Source organism: Kogia breviceps, chromosome 9, assembly GCF_026419965.1.
Source record: "Kogia breviceps isolate mKogBre1 chromosome 9, mKogBre1 haplotype 1, whole genome shotgun sequence".
In the NCBI taxonomy this organism is placed as follows: Eukaryota; Metazoa; Chordata; class Mammalia; order Artiodactyla; family Physeteridae; genus Kogia; species Kogia breviceps.
This window is the reverse complement of record NC_081318.1, coordinates 23,351,330-23,366,012: the sequence shown is the minus strand read 5'-3', so window position 1 is coordinate 23,366,012 and position 14,683 is coordinate 23,351,330. Positions and strand designations below refer to the sequence as shown.

The 14,683-nt window shown below is 40.2% G+C and overlaps 1 protein-coding gene across 2 annotated transcripts in view; it reads right to left on the bottom strand.

Moving 5' to 3' along the window:
* Window positions 1-14,428, bottom strand: part of TNPO3 (transportin 3) — an 83,633-nt gene extending 69,205 nt beyond the window's left edge. Inside the window, exons 1-2 of one of the 2 annotated variants that reach the window (XM_067042212.1) lie at window positions 13,904-14,398; window positions 1,414-1,574 (exon numbers count right to left, since the gene is read on the bottom strand). Coding sequence is in view for 1 of the 2 variants with exons in the window: in XM_059074429.2 (XP_058930412.1) it covers window positions 13,904-14,023 (120 nt within the window). In the remaining variant the exon portion in view is untranslated. Of the gene's footprint in view, window positions 1-1,413; window positions 1,575-13,903 lie in introns of both variants that reach the window. The other variant, XM_059074429.2, reaches the window with a different exon arrangement.
* Between the last annotated feature and the right edge of the window lie 255 nt (window positions 14,429-14,683).

Below are 14,683 nucleotides of genomic sequence, written 5' to 3'. Positions count from 1 at the left end.
AACAAACAAACAAACAAATGCTAAACACATCATATTCAAACTCCTGAAAGCCAGAAATAAAGAGAAAATATTGGAGGAGTAATCCTTTTTCCTTACTACCAAGGTACCCTTGATTGTAACAGCTCAATTGTAGAACTTTATATTGTAATTATTTGGGCCTTTGTTCATCTTTTTTTAATAGACTGTAAGCTCTTCAAAAGTAAAGAACAACCTTAATTATTTCTGCCTCTCTCAAAATCTCCTGGCCATAGAGCCATTTAAACAAATATATATTATTAAATATGAAGCAAAATGACAAGATACTATCATCTCATAAATCTATAACACCTCTTTGTTTTCCCAAACATGAAGCCCATTCTTTTACTAGGTAGCTGAGATACTTACTGGATTGGGAGTAAGCTATAAGAACAGAATCCACAATGTTTAGAGAGAGAAAGGGCAAGAGAAAACAAGCAAACCAGTTTACAGATAGAGAAAACAAAGGCCCTGAAAGGACCTTTTTCATTCAGAGTCCTCATTTGTAGAACTTTGCTTGCCTTACCCAGTTGGAGCCTTGGTTCTGTTTTGTTTTAAATATATATTCTGCTTTAGCAATGAGAAGAAGCTCAATATTTTCCTAGCCAAAATCGGAAGATTTAAGAATCTCAGAAAAATTTCAGTGAAGGGAAACTTAAAGTCTCCCCAAAATGGGAGTCTTTTCTGGAATGACCTTACTTTAAAATATTACCAGTACTTCTGAAATAGGAAAAAAAAAAAAAAGGAGAATAGCAGTTTACCCCAGGCAACTAAACCAAATATAAACTGCATCTTCTAACACTCATTATGTTATCATAGTTTTCTGTTTTTTAATTAAACTAAAATATAGATGGCAGCTATCTGTATTTCCTAGGACAATTCTATGAGGAATCGGTCTTAGGAAAATTCCCATACTGCTCCTTGTGTAAATGTGTCAAGTAGAACCGAAGTGAAAAAAGAACTGTCTTCTCATTTCAAGCATCCTTATTTATCTTGATGCTGCCTCACTCACTGGTCAAATGTGCCTCTCTTTTCAAATATCTGTCTTTTGGAACAAGAACGAAATACAAAACTGACCTCTAAAGAAACCTGGGAAACATGAATATCACAGTCTACTAAGTAAACTGTCAGTGAAAAATTACCCAGGTTGATACTGCCAGTACTATATATTAAGAGGTCATAATTTGTCCCTTTATTTTGAATTCTAGGAGGGTTTAAGAATTGTTGGCATCCAAAAAACAAGTAATCCTGTTTTGATCACTGAATCATTAAGAAAATGCAACCAAATCCTGATACCTCAGATACTGTAGTACATTGCTCACTGTTCTTCCCCTCTGCTAAGCTGCAGAAAGAAGAAAGGAAAAGGGATTCTTTACAAGGAGAGAATAAAGCACTTACACTTCATAGGACTTTCTAGCCACAGATGCCAGGTGCTACCCACTGAAATCCAGGCTTGGACTAAGCTCCACATTTCTGAAAGGACCATCTCAACCGAAGCCTGGGGCTCAGAGTCAGCAGGAGGAAGCTGCAGCTCCCACTAGCAGCACATTTCAAAGAGGCTGCAACAAGAGAACATTTTCCATTTAAGCAACTAATTCCAATCTTCCATTTCACAAAGCAGTAGCAGAACAGGCCTTTATATCATTCTTTTCAAAAGATATTTCCATGACTATGTGATGAATATGAAGCAGGCTATGGCCCAGCAATCCTTTCACTAACATGCTCTAAGTCTTTCATTATACTTCACAGCAGATCCTAAAAGTACTTGCCCTTTTTTCTTTAACGGTCACGACTGCTCCAAGACTCACTTCTAAACTAACAGTTCTAAAACTGCCTAATCAACGGAAATCACTGAGCAGACCCTTAACATTGCAAGTATACACCCAGATAGGGGGCCTAAGGATTCATCAGCTGCCAAGAATCAGAAGCAGATTAGAGCTGCTAGTTAATCCTACACAAAAACTCCTCAAATTAAGCAGCATTACTTAAAAATACTTCACTGAAAACAGAAGAGCTCTGGCAAATAGAAAATTAGGTTCTGGAAATACAAATATTTCAATGAAATTTGAAGTAAGAATAAATGTGTAAGACTGCTATACTTTTAAAAAACATTTCAATTAGTAAATAATACATCTATTAAATAAAGATTTATAGTATACTGGAAGGAGGGGCAGACCAGGCAAGAGCACAGTAAAAAGAACCCCCCAAAAACAGTCAATCAGACACCGCAACATTATAGACACATGCCTTGTACCAATATGGTACAGAGCTAGAAAATCAGAATTTCCCAAATCAAGAAAAAGGCATTTTCATGAGACAGGTAAAGAACAAACTAGTCTTATTAACCTGAAAGAAAGGAATTTTTTGTTAGTCAACTATCTTAAGTTTTTGTATCTAATCCTTTATGAAAATTTTACAAATTTAAGATAAATCGCTAGGTCTGTCACAAGTTACTTTCTGATGGTTTTCTTAAACAGCGAGGAGAGAAAATTATATGAATGGATATTAGGAAAAATATAAGCTATAGATCTCAAAAGAAAACCATCACTACCTAAAATTGTTATCTTTCAAAATAATTTGTCTTGCAAGATGGTCTGAAATACAGAAACTATGATGAAATGAAACTTAGCTAATACCTTCACCACAGCAGTGATGAGTAAACAACTCCCAATTCCAAAAGCAGAGTGTAAGTGAAAAATAATCATAAAGCCCCAAGCAAGCTCGCAGAACCATAGACTACCCATGTATGCATAAACAAGTTTTCTAGAAGCAAAAATGCTCATTTATAGAGATAAGTTCAGCCAATTTACATCTTCACAGCCATCCCCATAATAACTGAATAGATAATTAAGAGGGAGATATTATTTCCCTTATGGGAGGAAAGAGATTCCTGGCTAAAAATAATTCTTTAAAACATCATAAGCTATTCAAATTCCGGGAGAAATACTCAAACACTCTTATCTTCAAGACAATGTTGGAAGATGGTAGTGCCCATATGCATTACTCTATCTTGATCTCAATGAAAGGAATCAGTAAGACCAAATGACTACAGCACTGCACGTTGTGGTCTCCTGAGTTTCTGATGAAATCCCAGTATTTCTGGGACAAGCATTTTCAAACAATCCTGTGTCATAATGGCCTCTATCAAATAAACTTTGGCTCAAATCTGTAGCTGTTGCTCACACATAATATGATACTGAGAAATTTTGCCAAAATTTTTCCTCAACAACTGTAAAGAATCTCCAACCAAATTAAAAACCCTCAGCCACCTATGCATGTGAATATTAACCTCAAGAACGGCCCTGAAAAAAGATAAATAAATCTGGATCCATAAGGTCAGCTTGGGTTTGGAGTGACTGAAGCATGCATTCCTTGATAATCAATTCACTGTGGGCCTTACTAATTATATTAGGCAGCCCTGCTTTAAAAGTAGAAAATACCAAGCTTGAAACCATTTCATTTGAAGCAAATGGGTAGCCCATGTGAAGGCTTCCTGAAAGCCAAAATATAGAAAATAGATTTCCTTTAATCACCGGTCTCTATTCCTGCCTATCTGAGCAAGTTTTATAACAACTCGCATAAACCTGAAGAATGAAAGTACTATCAGACATACTACGCATACACTAACACAATGCTGAAGATTCAAGTTTCTTAATTGTACAGAAATATGAGATGTCTAGCTTAAGGTTTAATAAAAAATGCATTATAGTGTTAGAAAACTCTGACTGCTTATGTAAAAACATATACCTTTTTAAGACTAGTTCTAAGTGTATTCTTCTGCTTTAGGGCAATCTGTATAAATGGTACTAACTATGGCTGAGACAGAAAATACAAGTAAACAGTTAATATGGAGAAAAACTGAAGAGTGCAGTGGGCTTGAAAAAAAAAAGTAAAAAATATAATGTAAACTCTGTTAACAGAAAATTTCTTACCAAAAGAAAAAAAAAATACAAATTTCATATTTTCATTTTGGGAAGTCTAACCAGAAAGAGGAAAATTAAATCGGTACTTTCAAGGGGTTCTGCATGCCAAACACTACAAAATTATCCCCATTAGCAGTACTGTGAACTTCCAGTAAAGAGAAATAAAGCTTCTCTCTGGAACTTCACCTATATAACAGTACAACACTCTCTGGTAACATTTCAGTACCAGGGTACAAGCTAGGGAAACACAGGAGAGGTAATCTGAGCAAGCGCAACTTTCTAAGAATTAAATGTTTTTAAGTTCAACAGAGCTTATGGGACTTCTCTAGAAGTCCATTGGTTAAGACTCCGCGCTTCCACTGTAGCAGGCACAGATTCAATCCAGGTCGGGGACTAAGATCCCGCATACCACATAGCTCGGCCAAAACAAAACAAAACAAAACAACAAACAAACAAAAAAAACCAAGAGCTTAAAATTCTGTAAAATCTAGAAAACAGTATGTCAGTTCCTCAAAAAAAACATAGAATTACCATATGATACAGCAATTCCCCTTCTGGTGATATACTCAAAAGAATTGAAGGCAGGGACTCCAACAGATATTTGTACACCTGTGCTCATAACAGTATTCACAATAGCCAAAACGTGGAAGCTACCCAAGTGTGTATCAACAGATGAATAGGTAAACAAAATGTGGTACATACAATATTATTCAGCCTTAAAAAGGGATGAAATTCTGACACATTCTACAACATGGATGAACCCTGAGGACATTATGTTAAGTGAAAAAAGCCAGTCACAAAAGGACAAATACTGTATGATTCTACTTATATGAGGTACCTAGAGTAGTCAAGTTCATGGAGACAAAAAGCAGAATGGTGGTTGCCAGGGGCTGTAGGGAGAGAGAAATGGGGAGTTAGTTAACTGTGTTTAATGGGTACAGATTTTCATTTTTACAAGATGAAAAAAGTTCGGGAGATGCATGGTGATGATGGTTGCACAACAATGTGAATGTACTTAAAGCCACTGAACTACACACTTAAAAATGGTTAAAGTGGTAAATTTTATGCTATGTGTATTTTACCATAATTGTTAAAGAGGAATTAAATTCTGACATAGTCTACAACATGATGAACCTTGAAGATATTATGCTAAGTGAAATAAGCCAGACACAAAAGGACAAATATTGTATCATTCTACTCAAAAGGTAATTGGAGTAGTCAAATTCCTAGAGGGAAAAAAAAGTAGAATGGTGGTTACCAAGGGTTGAAGAGAGGAGGGGATGGAGAATTATTCTTTAATAGGTACACAGTTTTAGTTTGGGAAGACGAAAAAGTTCTAGAGATGGGTGGTGGTGATGATTGCACAACATGAATGTACTTAATGCCACTGAACTGTATGCCTAATAATGGTTAAAATGGCAACTTAGAAAATGTAGCAGTATCCAGAACATTTTATATCCTGTTTCAAACCATTGACTCTGGTCCAGGCCTGGGAAGATGAGAAATAAACTAATCCAAATACAGATGAATGCCACCAGATAACAGACTATCATGCCAACACAAATACCATCACAAATTCTCATTCATAAGCTCCAATACAACAAGGACATGAAATGACTATATTTGCACTGTCCATGACTTGGAATGTGGCAGTGCAACTAAGGAATTGATTTTAACTTCATTTTAATTAACTTAAATTTAAACAGCCACAATAGTCATGTGGGTAATGGCAATCATATTAGACAATATAGCCAGAGTGGTATACTATTCAGTTGAAAAGTCTTTGGTTTTTATCATTTACTTACACACTCCCATTTTCCAGCAATGCAAAGTATACAGTATTCCTATGTTCACTGAACTAACCCCAAAGAAGTTGTACATGAACATTTTCTATATTCTAGAAGGCTTGCCTTTCAAAAACATGTTTATGTTTTAGGAGTCACTTAACTGGAGGATGAGAGCAGAAACATTAAAAGATGTCTAGATTTTCAGGTAAATCAAATCAATGACTGCACTACCAGAGCAAAAACAAAGACTCTAGGTTTTAGAACTAGGCTAAAGAATCAAGAAACTCCAAAGAGAAAAATTACTAGGAAAGAAGTCTGAAACTGATACTCCATGACCCATGACCTTCCTGATATATTTAGAAGAAGAAAATTCTCAAGGATATGTGATAAACCAAACATTACAATGCCATCTATTCCAGTTGACTTATGCTTTTTTTTTCTTTTCATCATTCCTTTTCAGTTTACAGACTGAACTACGAAACTTTTGAGATAACCTCTAACCCACAGATGGTCTCTGTAAAAGTAGTCTCCTTATAATTTAAATTACAAACTTAGAACAAATGAGTAGCACAATTAATTAGCCCTATAAAGAGATGGTCTTTCCTTCCATTGGTTTCTGCATTGTCTACTAATTTTGGTTACTAGAGGTGGACAAAGGAAACTACTAAGTATTCAGAGTAGTCCACTGTTGAATAGGCTTCCTTTAAGATCTGCCTCAAAATAATTTTTTCTTTTAAAACACTTGGAAGACATCAGTGATACCTGCCTATCCCATAAAACAAAACCATGGTTGTAGGCTATTTCCAAGAATTTTGGTGGAAAAAAAGTTTAATGAATGTAGATTCTTCAGAAAATGGCTGTTTTATACAAATACCAGAGAAAGAGAAAAGATGCTAACTCATAGCATGGGCTGAACCGTGTCCAAATTATACCGTTATACTAAATCTATTGTCACCAGGATCATTATAACTATACTAAATGACTCTAAGATTAGTTAAGTATGAGGAAGAGGGAAGTAAGGATAATAGTTTTTCGAAAAGTATATTATTCAACGTGGTTTTGAAACAAACCAGGCAAATTCTGTTCCTTACCAATTTCATTTTTTTGTTAATTTTCTTAGGGACTGTACAGTTTTGAATGCTACTTTATATGGTATAATTTTAGTTACTACATTTTCTGTTTTCAACTAAAGTAGATTTTTTTTTTTTCCCAGCCATGGTACACGGCTTGTTGGATCTTAATTTCCCAACCAGGGACTGAACCTGGGGCCCTCTGCAGTGAAAGCAAAGAGTCCTAACCACTGGACCACCAGGGAATACTTTACCAATTTCAAACTGAAAATTAAAACACTATGCTACTACACTGCATGTTTTGTGACTACTTTAAAACAGATTTTTGGTTTAAAATGTCACTTAGTGACCACTTCAAGAAAGGCTTATTGTGTCAAAAAGTTCCTCTCCTTTTCTGTACTCAAGTCGTTCAAAGCATAAAATGAGGGTAATAAAAACTTATCTCATAAAGGCTGCTTTTTAAAAAAAGATTGGAGGGCTTCCCTGGTGGCGCAGTGGTTGAGAATCCGCCTGCCGATTCAGGGGACGCGGGTTCGTGCCCCGGTCCGGGAAGATCCCACATGCCGCGGAGCAGCTGGGCCCGTGAGCCATGGCCGCTGAGCCTGTGCGTCCGGAGCCTGCGCTCTGCAATGGGAGAGGCCACAACAGTGAGAGGCCCGCGTACCACCAAAAAAAAAAAAAAAAAGATTGGAAAGACTGGAAACAGAGCATCATAGGAGGCTGAATAATATTGTTTATTTTCAATCATCCATGGATATGTTAGAGAGAAGCAGCAAAAATAAATGAAATTCATAGAAAAAGACAAATCTGAGTCATCCAACTGCCCCTTTGGAGGTGCTACAAGCAGCTATGCATTCAGGAACATTTTTAAGAAACTGTGTGTCTACAGACTGCCAGCAAACACATGAAACAATGCTCAGCATCACTAATCATTAGAGAAATGCAAATCAAAACTACAATGAGGGCTTCCCTGGTGGCGCAGTGGTTGAGAGTCCGCCTGCCGATGCAGGGGACACGGGTTCGTGCCCTGGTCCGGGAAGATCCCACATGCCGCAGAGCGGCTAGGCCCGTGAGCCATGGCCGCTGAGCCTGCGTGTCCGGAGCCTGTGCTCCGCAACGGGAGAGGCCACAACAGTGAGAGGCCCGGGAACCGCAAAAAAACAAAAAAAACAACTACAATGAGGTATCACCTCACACCAGTCAGAATGGCCATCATCAAAAAATCTACAAACAATAAGTGCTGGAGAGGGTGTGGAGAAAAGGTAACCCTCTTGCACCGTTGGTGCGAATGTAAACTGATACAGCCACTATGGAGAACAGTATGGAGGTTCTTTAAAAAACTAAAAATAGAACTACCAGACGACACAGCAATCCCAATACTGGGCATATACCCTGAGAAAACCATAATTCAAAAAGAGTCATGTACCTCGATGTTCATTGCAGCACTATTTACAATAGCCAGGACATGGAAGCAACCTAAGTGTCCATCGACAGATGAATGGATAAAGATGTGGCACATATATACAATGGAATATTACTCAGCAATAAAAAGAAACGAAATTGAGTTATTTGTAGTGAGTGTAGTGGATGGACCTAGAGTCAGTCATACAGAGTGAAGTCAGAAAGAGAAAAACAAATACCGTATGCTAACACATATATATGGAATCTAAAAAAACAAAAAAAAAAAGGTTCTGAAGAAACTAGGGTCAGGGCAGGAATAAAGACGCGGACGGGGCTTCCCTGGTGGCGCAGTGGTTGAGAGTCTGCCTGCCGATGCAGGGGATGCGGGTTCGTGCCCCGGTCCGGGAGGATCCCACATGCCGCGGAGCGGCTGGGCCCATGAGCCATGGCAGCTGAGCCTGCGCGTCCGGAGCCTGCGCTCCGCAATGGGAGAGGCCACAACAGTGAGAGGCCCGCGTACCACAAAAAAAAAAAAAAAAAAAAAAAAAAAAAAAGACGCGGACGTAGAGAATGGATTTGAGGACACGGGGAGGGGGAAGGGTAAGCTGGGACAAAGTGAGATAGTCGCGTGGACATGTATACACTACCAAATGTAAAACAGCTAGCTAGTGGGAAGCAGCTGCATAGCACTGGGAGATCAGCTTGGTGCTTTGTGTCCACCTACAGGGGTGGGATAGGGAAGGTTGGAGGGAGGGAGATGCAAGAGGAAGGAGATATGGGGATATATGTATATGTATAGCTGATTCACTTTGTTATAAAGCAGAAACTAACACACCCTTGTAAAGCAATTATACTCCAATAAAGATGTTCAAAAAAAAAAAAGAGAAACTGTCAGGCATCTTGATCATTTCTTAATAATCATGGTTTATTCCTTCAACTACGGGTATCAGATTATATAAACATCTGAAAGGATTCTACTGTCTATTGGGGGAGACAAAACAAATTTTCAAAAAGGTTAAAAAAATGATAAATGCAATTAAAGTGCTTTCGGTGTTGGAGCAGGGGCAGAAATGACTTTCAGAGGAAGAAAATCTGTTAAGACTTTAAGGAGAAAGAATTTAAGCTAGCTAGGCTTTGAAAAGATGGGCTAGTTTCTTCATTTTAAGACAGGATTGGGAAAAAGTAATAGTAAAAGTACAAAGGTAAGAAAAAAATTAAAAAATCATAAAACCAGACAAAGGCAGCATCCCCTCCCCACAAAAAACCATTTGCTTATTCTGGGAGATACTACATCTTGTGAATGCTTATGGGAAGGATCCAGTAAAGAGGGAGTTTTAGGATACAAGTGAGAACACAGGATAACCAAAAAGATCAAGGTTCCTGAGAATTCAGATAATAAGATGGAGAGCACTAAAATCGGACAGGAGAAGCAATTGGATACACATGCTCAAGTTCTACCAAATCAGAGGTGAAGGGTTGGTGGTATATTGAAGAAAGGGATGAGAACCACAGTCCCTGGAAAAAGACAAAACCTAACAAAGAAAAGGGCCAGTCAATGGAATCAGGTTTTGATGAAATTCAAGAACTAAGACTTCTCTTTAACACAATTTAACTGATTGAAACATCTGTCTGCCCTCAAATTCCCTCCAAAATCAGAGTAAAAAGATTTTTTTTTCCCCTAAGGAGGAGGGAACCCACAAGGACAGAAAATGGAAACACGAATGATATTAACAAAACTGTGAAAAGGAGAAAGCTGCTGGGTGAGTTATAACTCTCAGAGGTCTGAGAAAGCTGAAATTTGCCTGGTAGCAGGGAGGGGTAAGGGATAAGAATGGGGGAAGCCAAGAGGCAAACTAATTCATTTGCAAAATCCCAGTAAGGCTCAAGAATTAGAAGTACTGAGGTACACCTGAAGACAGATGCACAGATAGAACAAAAAAACAAAGGAATGGCTTCAAAATCTGTGTAAGCAGTTTAGTTTCCTAGATTTTCTCCCTGACTCTGAGGGGCCAGGCTACTATACTATCCTCCCACCATCACAGAAAACTCAAGGTTTACTTTGCAGAGACTGAAGTAGAGGGACTCTGGACTCTTGGACAACAGACTCACCTAAGGACAGGAGTATCATACTGAAAACAGATTAAATAAACTAAAGCCTACATACTGAGCATTTAGATTCATCCTCCAGTTCATTCTCCTACCTGCCACCGGCAGCCTAGTTCATAACCTCCAGGCAGAAGACTAGAGAACTCTCATGGTAAAAGTGGTCCAAGAAAAACGACCAACAATGAGAGAGAAGAGATGAAGGTTCCCCTCTCAATTATCTGTCAAATGAGGGAGTAATTCAAGAAAAGATCATGGGATCCAGGATTCAGCACATCCAATACAAGAAAGAAAAAGGAATTCCCTAGGACAGTGAGATCCCAGGATAATAATTATGCAAGAGACCTGGAGAACCAGGCCAGATTGGAGCAGGGAGATACAGGGCTCTCGGGAGAGGTTTCCTTCCACCAAAAAAGGAAACAGATTACCAGTGTGAACATACTAAGAGGATATTTACACCTACTAACAGAGAGTTTGGAATGAATTACTGTAGATATATAGAAAATAAGGCAAACGTGAAAAAAAGAAAAAGGTAATGATTACCACCAAAAAAAAAGTTGCACAAAAAAGAAATTATCATGGTATACACACTTCATGATTCACAATATGTAATGATTTAACCAGAAATGTGGTATACCTATGTTTTTTGGTGGGTTTTTTTGTGGTACGCTGGTCTCTCACTGTTGCGGCCTCTCCCGTTGCAGAGCACAGGCTCCGGACGCGCAGGCTCCGCGGCACGTGGGATCCTCCCGGACCGGGACACCAACCCGTGTCCCCCGCATTGGCAGGCGGATTCTCAACCACTGCGCCACCAGGGAAGCCCATGGTACCTATGTTAGCCAAAAATGTGGTATACCATAGGTATACCTATGGGTGATGGGGTGTGAGGAAGCAGAAGAAGCCTAAATCCTCATCTTTCATAGGAGAAACTATGAAACTGCTCTTTTTTCTTCCTAAATCTTGTAAAACTATTCCCATTTTATAACTTTAGAAAGTTTTTAAAGTTTGGCTTAAATCTTTAAAATTTTAACAATAATAACTTTTATTACTAAATTAACAATAAATAAATTTTTTTATTTTGATAAAATTAAAATTATGTAAGATTTCAAAAAAGTAAAAACTATTACATGACGTTACTTGAGATTCCTGAGCCAGCAAACTATAAGAATTTCAGTCGGTTGTGTGATCAGAGCTCAATGCGTGAATTAGTGATTTAGGGAGGGTTGGTGACTTTTTAGCAATGACAAGATCCAAGATGCGACTGTGTTACCAGGTGGCTTAGAAAAAAGTAAAGGAATTAAGAAGCCAAAGTGTTAGCTGAATTGTCAATACAGATACTGAAGTTGCCTAAAAATGATGATGTGTGACTGTGCTATTTTCCAGGTCCACTTTTCCACTCTTCTCTACCATGTTTTCTGCCCCAGCTGACCTCTATGGAACAGATCAACAGGTTCCTGAGTCCCCTAGCTTAGGGTTAGGTGTGGCCAATGGGGAATCCCAGGAGAAGGAGGAACTTAGAAGAATAAGGTGTAGATATTTATTCCTCCAGCTTCCTCCCTGCACAATCACCTCATGCTGGCTATGTCCCTTCAACTGAAAACTACAATTCCTCTCAAGGCAGCCAACTCCATACTTCTCCTGAGAGTCCAAGAAGTAACCACTCTCTCTCTTAGCTCTTCTGGCTTAGGGCTGTTAACAGTTTGGCTACAGGGTACTACACTATCTTTTGTGGTACCCCATTATATCCACATCTTTTTTTGTTGTTGTTTGTTTTGTTTTTTTGCGGTACACGGGCCTCTCACTGTTGTGGCCTCTCCCGTCGCGGAGCACAGGCTCCGGACGCGTAGGCCCAGCGGCCACGGCCCACGGGCCCAGCCGCTCCGCAGCACGTGGGATCCTCCCGGACCGGGGCACGAACCTGTGTCCCCTGCATCAGCAGGCGGACTCCCAACCACTGCACCACCAGGGAAGCCCTATCCACATCTTTATAAACAGTATCTTTATAAAACAAACCCTCCTCAAATTAGCCTATTTCAAGTGTGCCATCTGTTCCTGTTGGGACCTGACTGTAAATAATGATGATAATGATGATGATGATGATGTAAGTCTGTAACAGAGACTAGTGGAAACTAAGTGACTGATATTTAAATAACAATTACTAACACATTTTGAGTTCTAGGTTCAAAGAACTTTGTTAAGCTCTTTGTAGGTATTAACTCATTTAAACATCACAAATATCCTGTACCAAGCAAAGATTTTTTTTGTTTGGTTCATTTCCATATACCAACACCCAGCAGTTGCTGGTACATGGTAAGCACTAAAATACTGATTTAAAATACGTACAGCAATAAGCAGGTTTAGTAGGGAAAGCTGACTTTTGGTATGGTGTAGCATTTCTCCTATTTTTACTTTGAAAACTTTAAGATCAGGGACGTGTGGGTCCCCAGATCACAAAAACTAACTAAACACTAAGACCACATATGAATGATTTTCTTGTGTAGCCTACAGTGAGTCTCATTCCTTTCTCTTCCCATGAGGTCACCCAGGACTTGGGTTCCCGATTTTTTTTTTAAGTGTAATATTCAAAGTTGCAAATTTTTAAATACTTATTATGCACTCACAGCCTAGGAGCTGATTCAAAAGGGCAGAGCATCTTTAAGTTCTAGTTATGAGTTTAAAAAAAGAAATGGAAGGGGAGGGAGCAAATTTTAAAACATACTTAGGCGTATAAAATGCAAAAATAAGAAAGGTAAAGTCAGCAATATGACCAAGTACACATAATCACACTGAATTAAAGCACTGCAAGGGTAAGTAGGAAAATTAGAGGAAGCATAATACACGAGATTCAAAGAACGCAGAACACAGTAAGTATAATAGGTTGCAATTAACCCCCTCATTGGATACTGACACAATTATCTGTAATAATCAAGGCAGCTACGATACCCGTATCTTATAAAGAAGCTAAAAATCATGGGAAAGAGGTCAGAAAACCAATATGCAGCAAAATGAGAACTGCAAAGATTTTCTGAAACGAGAATTGATTTTTTTTCTTTACGTTATGTTGCACTCCAAAACACGGGGAAAACTCATGTGTATAAGGATCTAGAAACCTGAGAAGTTTCGAGAATAATGTACTCAAACTAGAGTGAAAAGCAGCAAGAAACAGTGAGATGTAAGGCTATGAGTGGGAAGGAATTGCCGGAGTAACACCTGGACACCGAAGAGAGACGGATAAAACATCCTTAAGTGGAAGACAGGGAAAGACTGGGATTGGATTTGGTTGAAGAAAGACAAAACGGAAAAGCAAGGCCTAAGAAACAAGTAGTAGCAAGGGTGAAACTCAGAGGACCAGATCGAAGCCACGAGCGAGAAGTACAGGACCTACAAACCAGATTCTACGGGGTGGGGAAAGGGCCACTTCGCGACCGACCAGCTGCAACTAGTTTCCGAAAAGCCGCGTAGATGTAGCTTCGCAGCCCCACCCCGCGGCAGCAGCTCCTCCCCAAGGAGGACCTCAGGAGGCCAACGGCTCGGCGCCGGCTCCAGCCAAGGTCCCACCCCGCCCTTGCCCCGCGGCGCAGAATGGCCTCTCTCGGCCCCTCACCGAACGCTGCAGCTCCCCAAGCCAAAACGAGGCGCGCTCCTTTCCGCTGGGATCTGGGTCGTGGTAGAGCGCCTGCACTGCCTGGTACACGAGCTGCAATGTCGGCTTTGCCCCTTCCATGGTGGTAGCGGTGGTGGCGGCAGCGATGGCTCTGGTGTTTTCTCCCGAGGCTTCTCAGGCTGCTCCGCCTTCGCGCTTCCTTACTTTGTCGGCCACGGCCGCTCCCTGACTGGCGCCATCTCCTCTTTGGCCGTTACCAGGGCAGAGGGGTTCCTCGTGGAAGTTACCCCCTCGGAAACAGAGGTAAGATCGTATTCAAGTTCCTGGCTGTTTTTCCGATCTTACCACTAGACTCTTGACTTGTGAGTCTACACGCCGACGCTCGCCTCTTGACCCGCTGACTTGCCCTCAGAAAGCTGTCCCGGCCCGACACAGACCATGCAGCATACCTCAGCAGCCTTTACCCGGACCGGAAGCGGCCGCACCAAAACCTTTGGCATACTTCCGCCTGGTGCGGCGTAAACTGCTTCCTTCCCCGCACGCCTCCTCTTGTCTCGCCGCCCCCTCCCGGAAGTGACCCTACCGGGCCGGGAGAAGAGAAAAAGTGGTTCTCTAATTACTTGCGTCGGATTGAAGCTCTAGGACCCTCGTGGCTCCCACACCTGTGCAGCTCTCCTCTCCTTGGCAATGGATCCGAGGTCTTTCCTTCCCCTTCCGACTTCTCCATTCCTCTACATAGAGTCCTTTCGGACCCCCGTGGACAAGGCGCATCAATTCAAC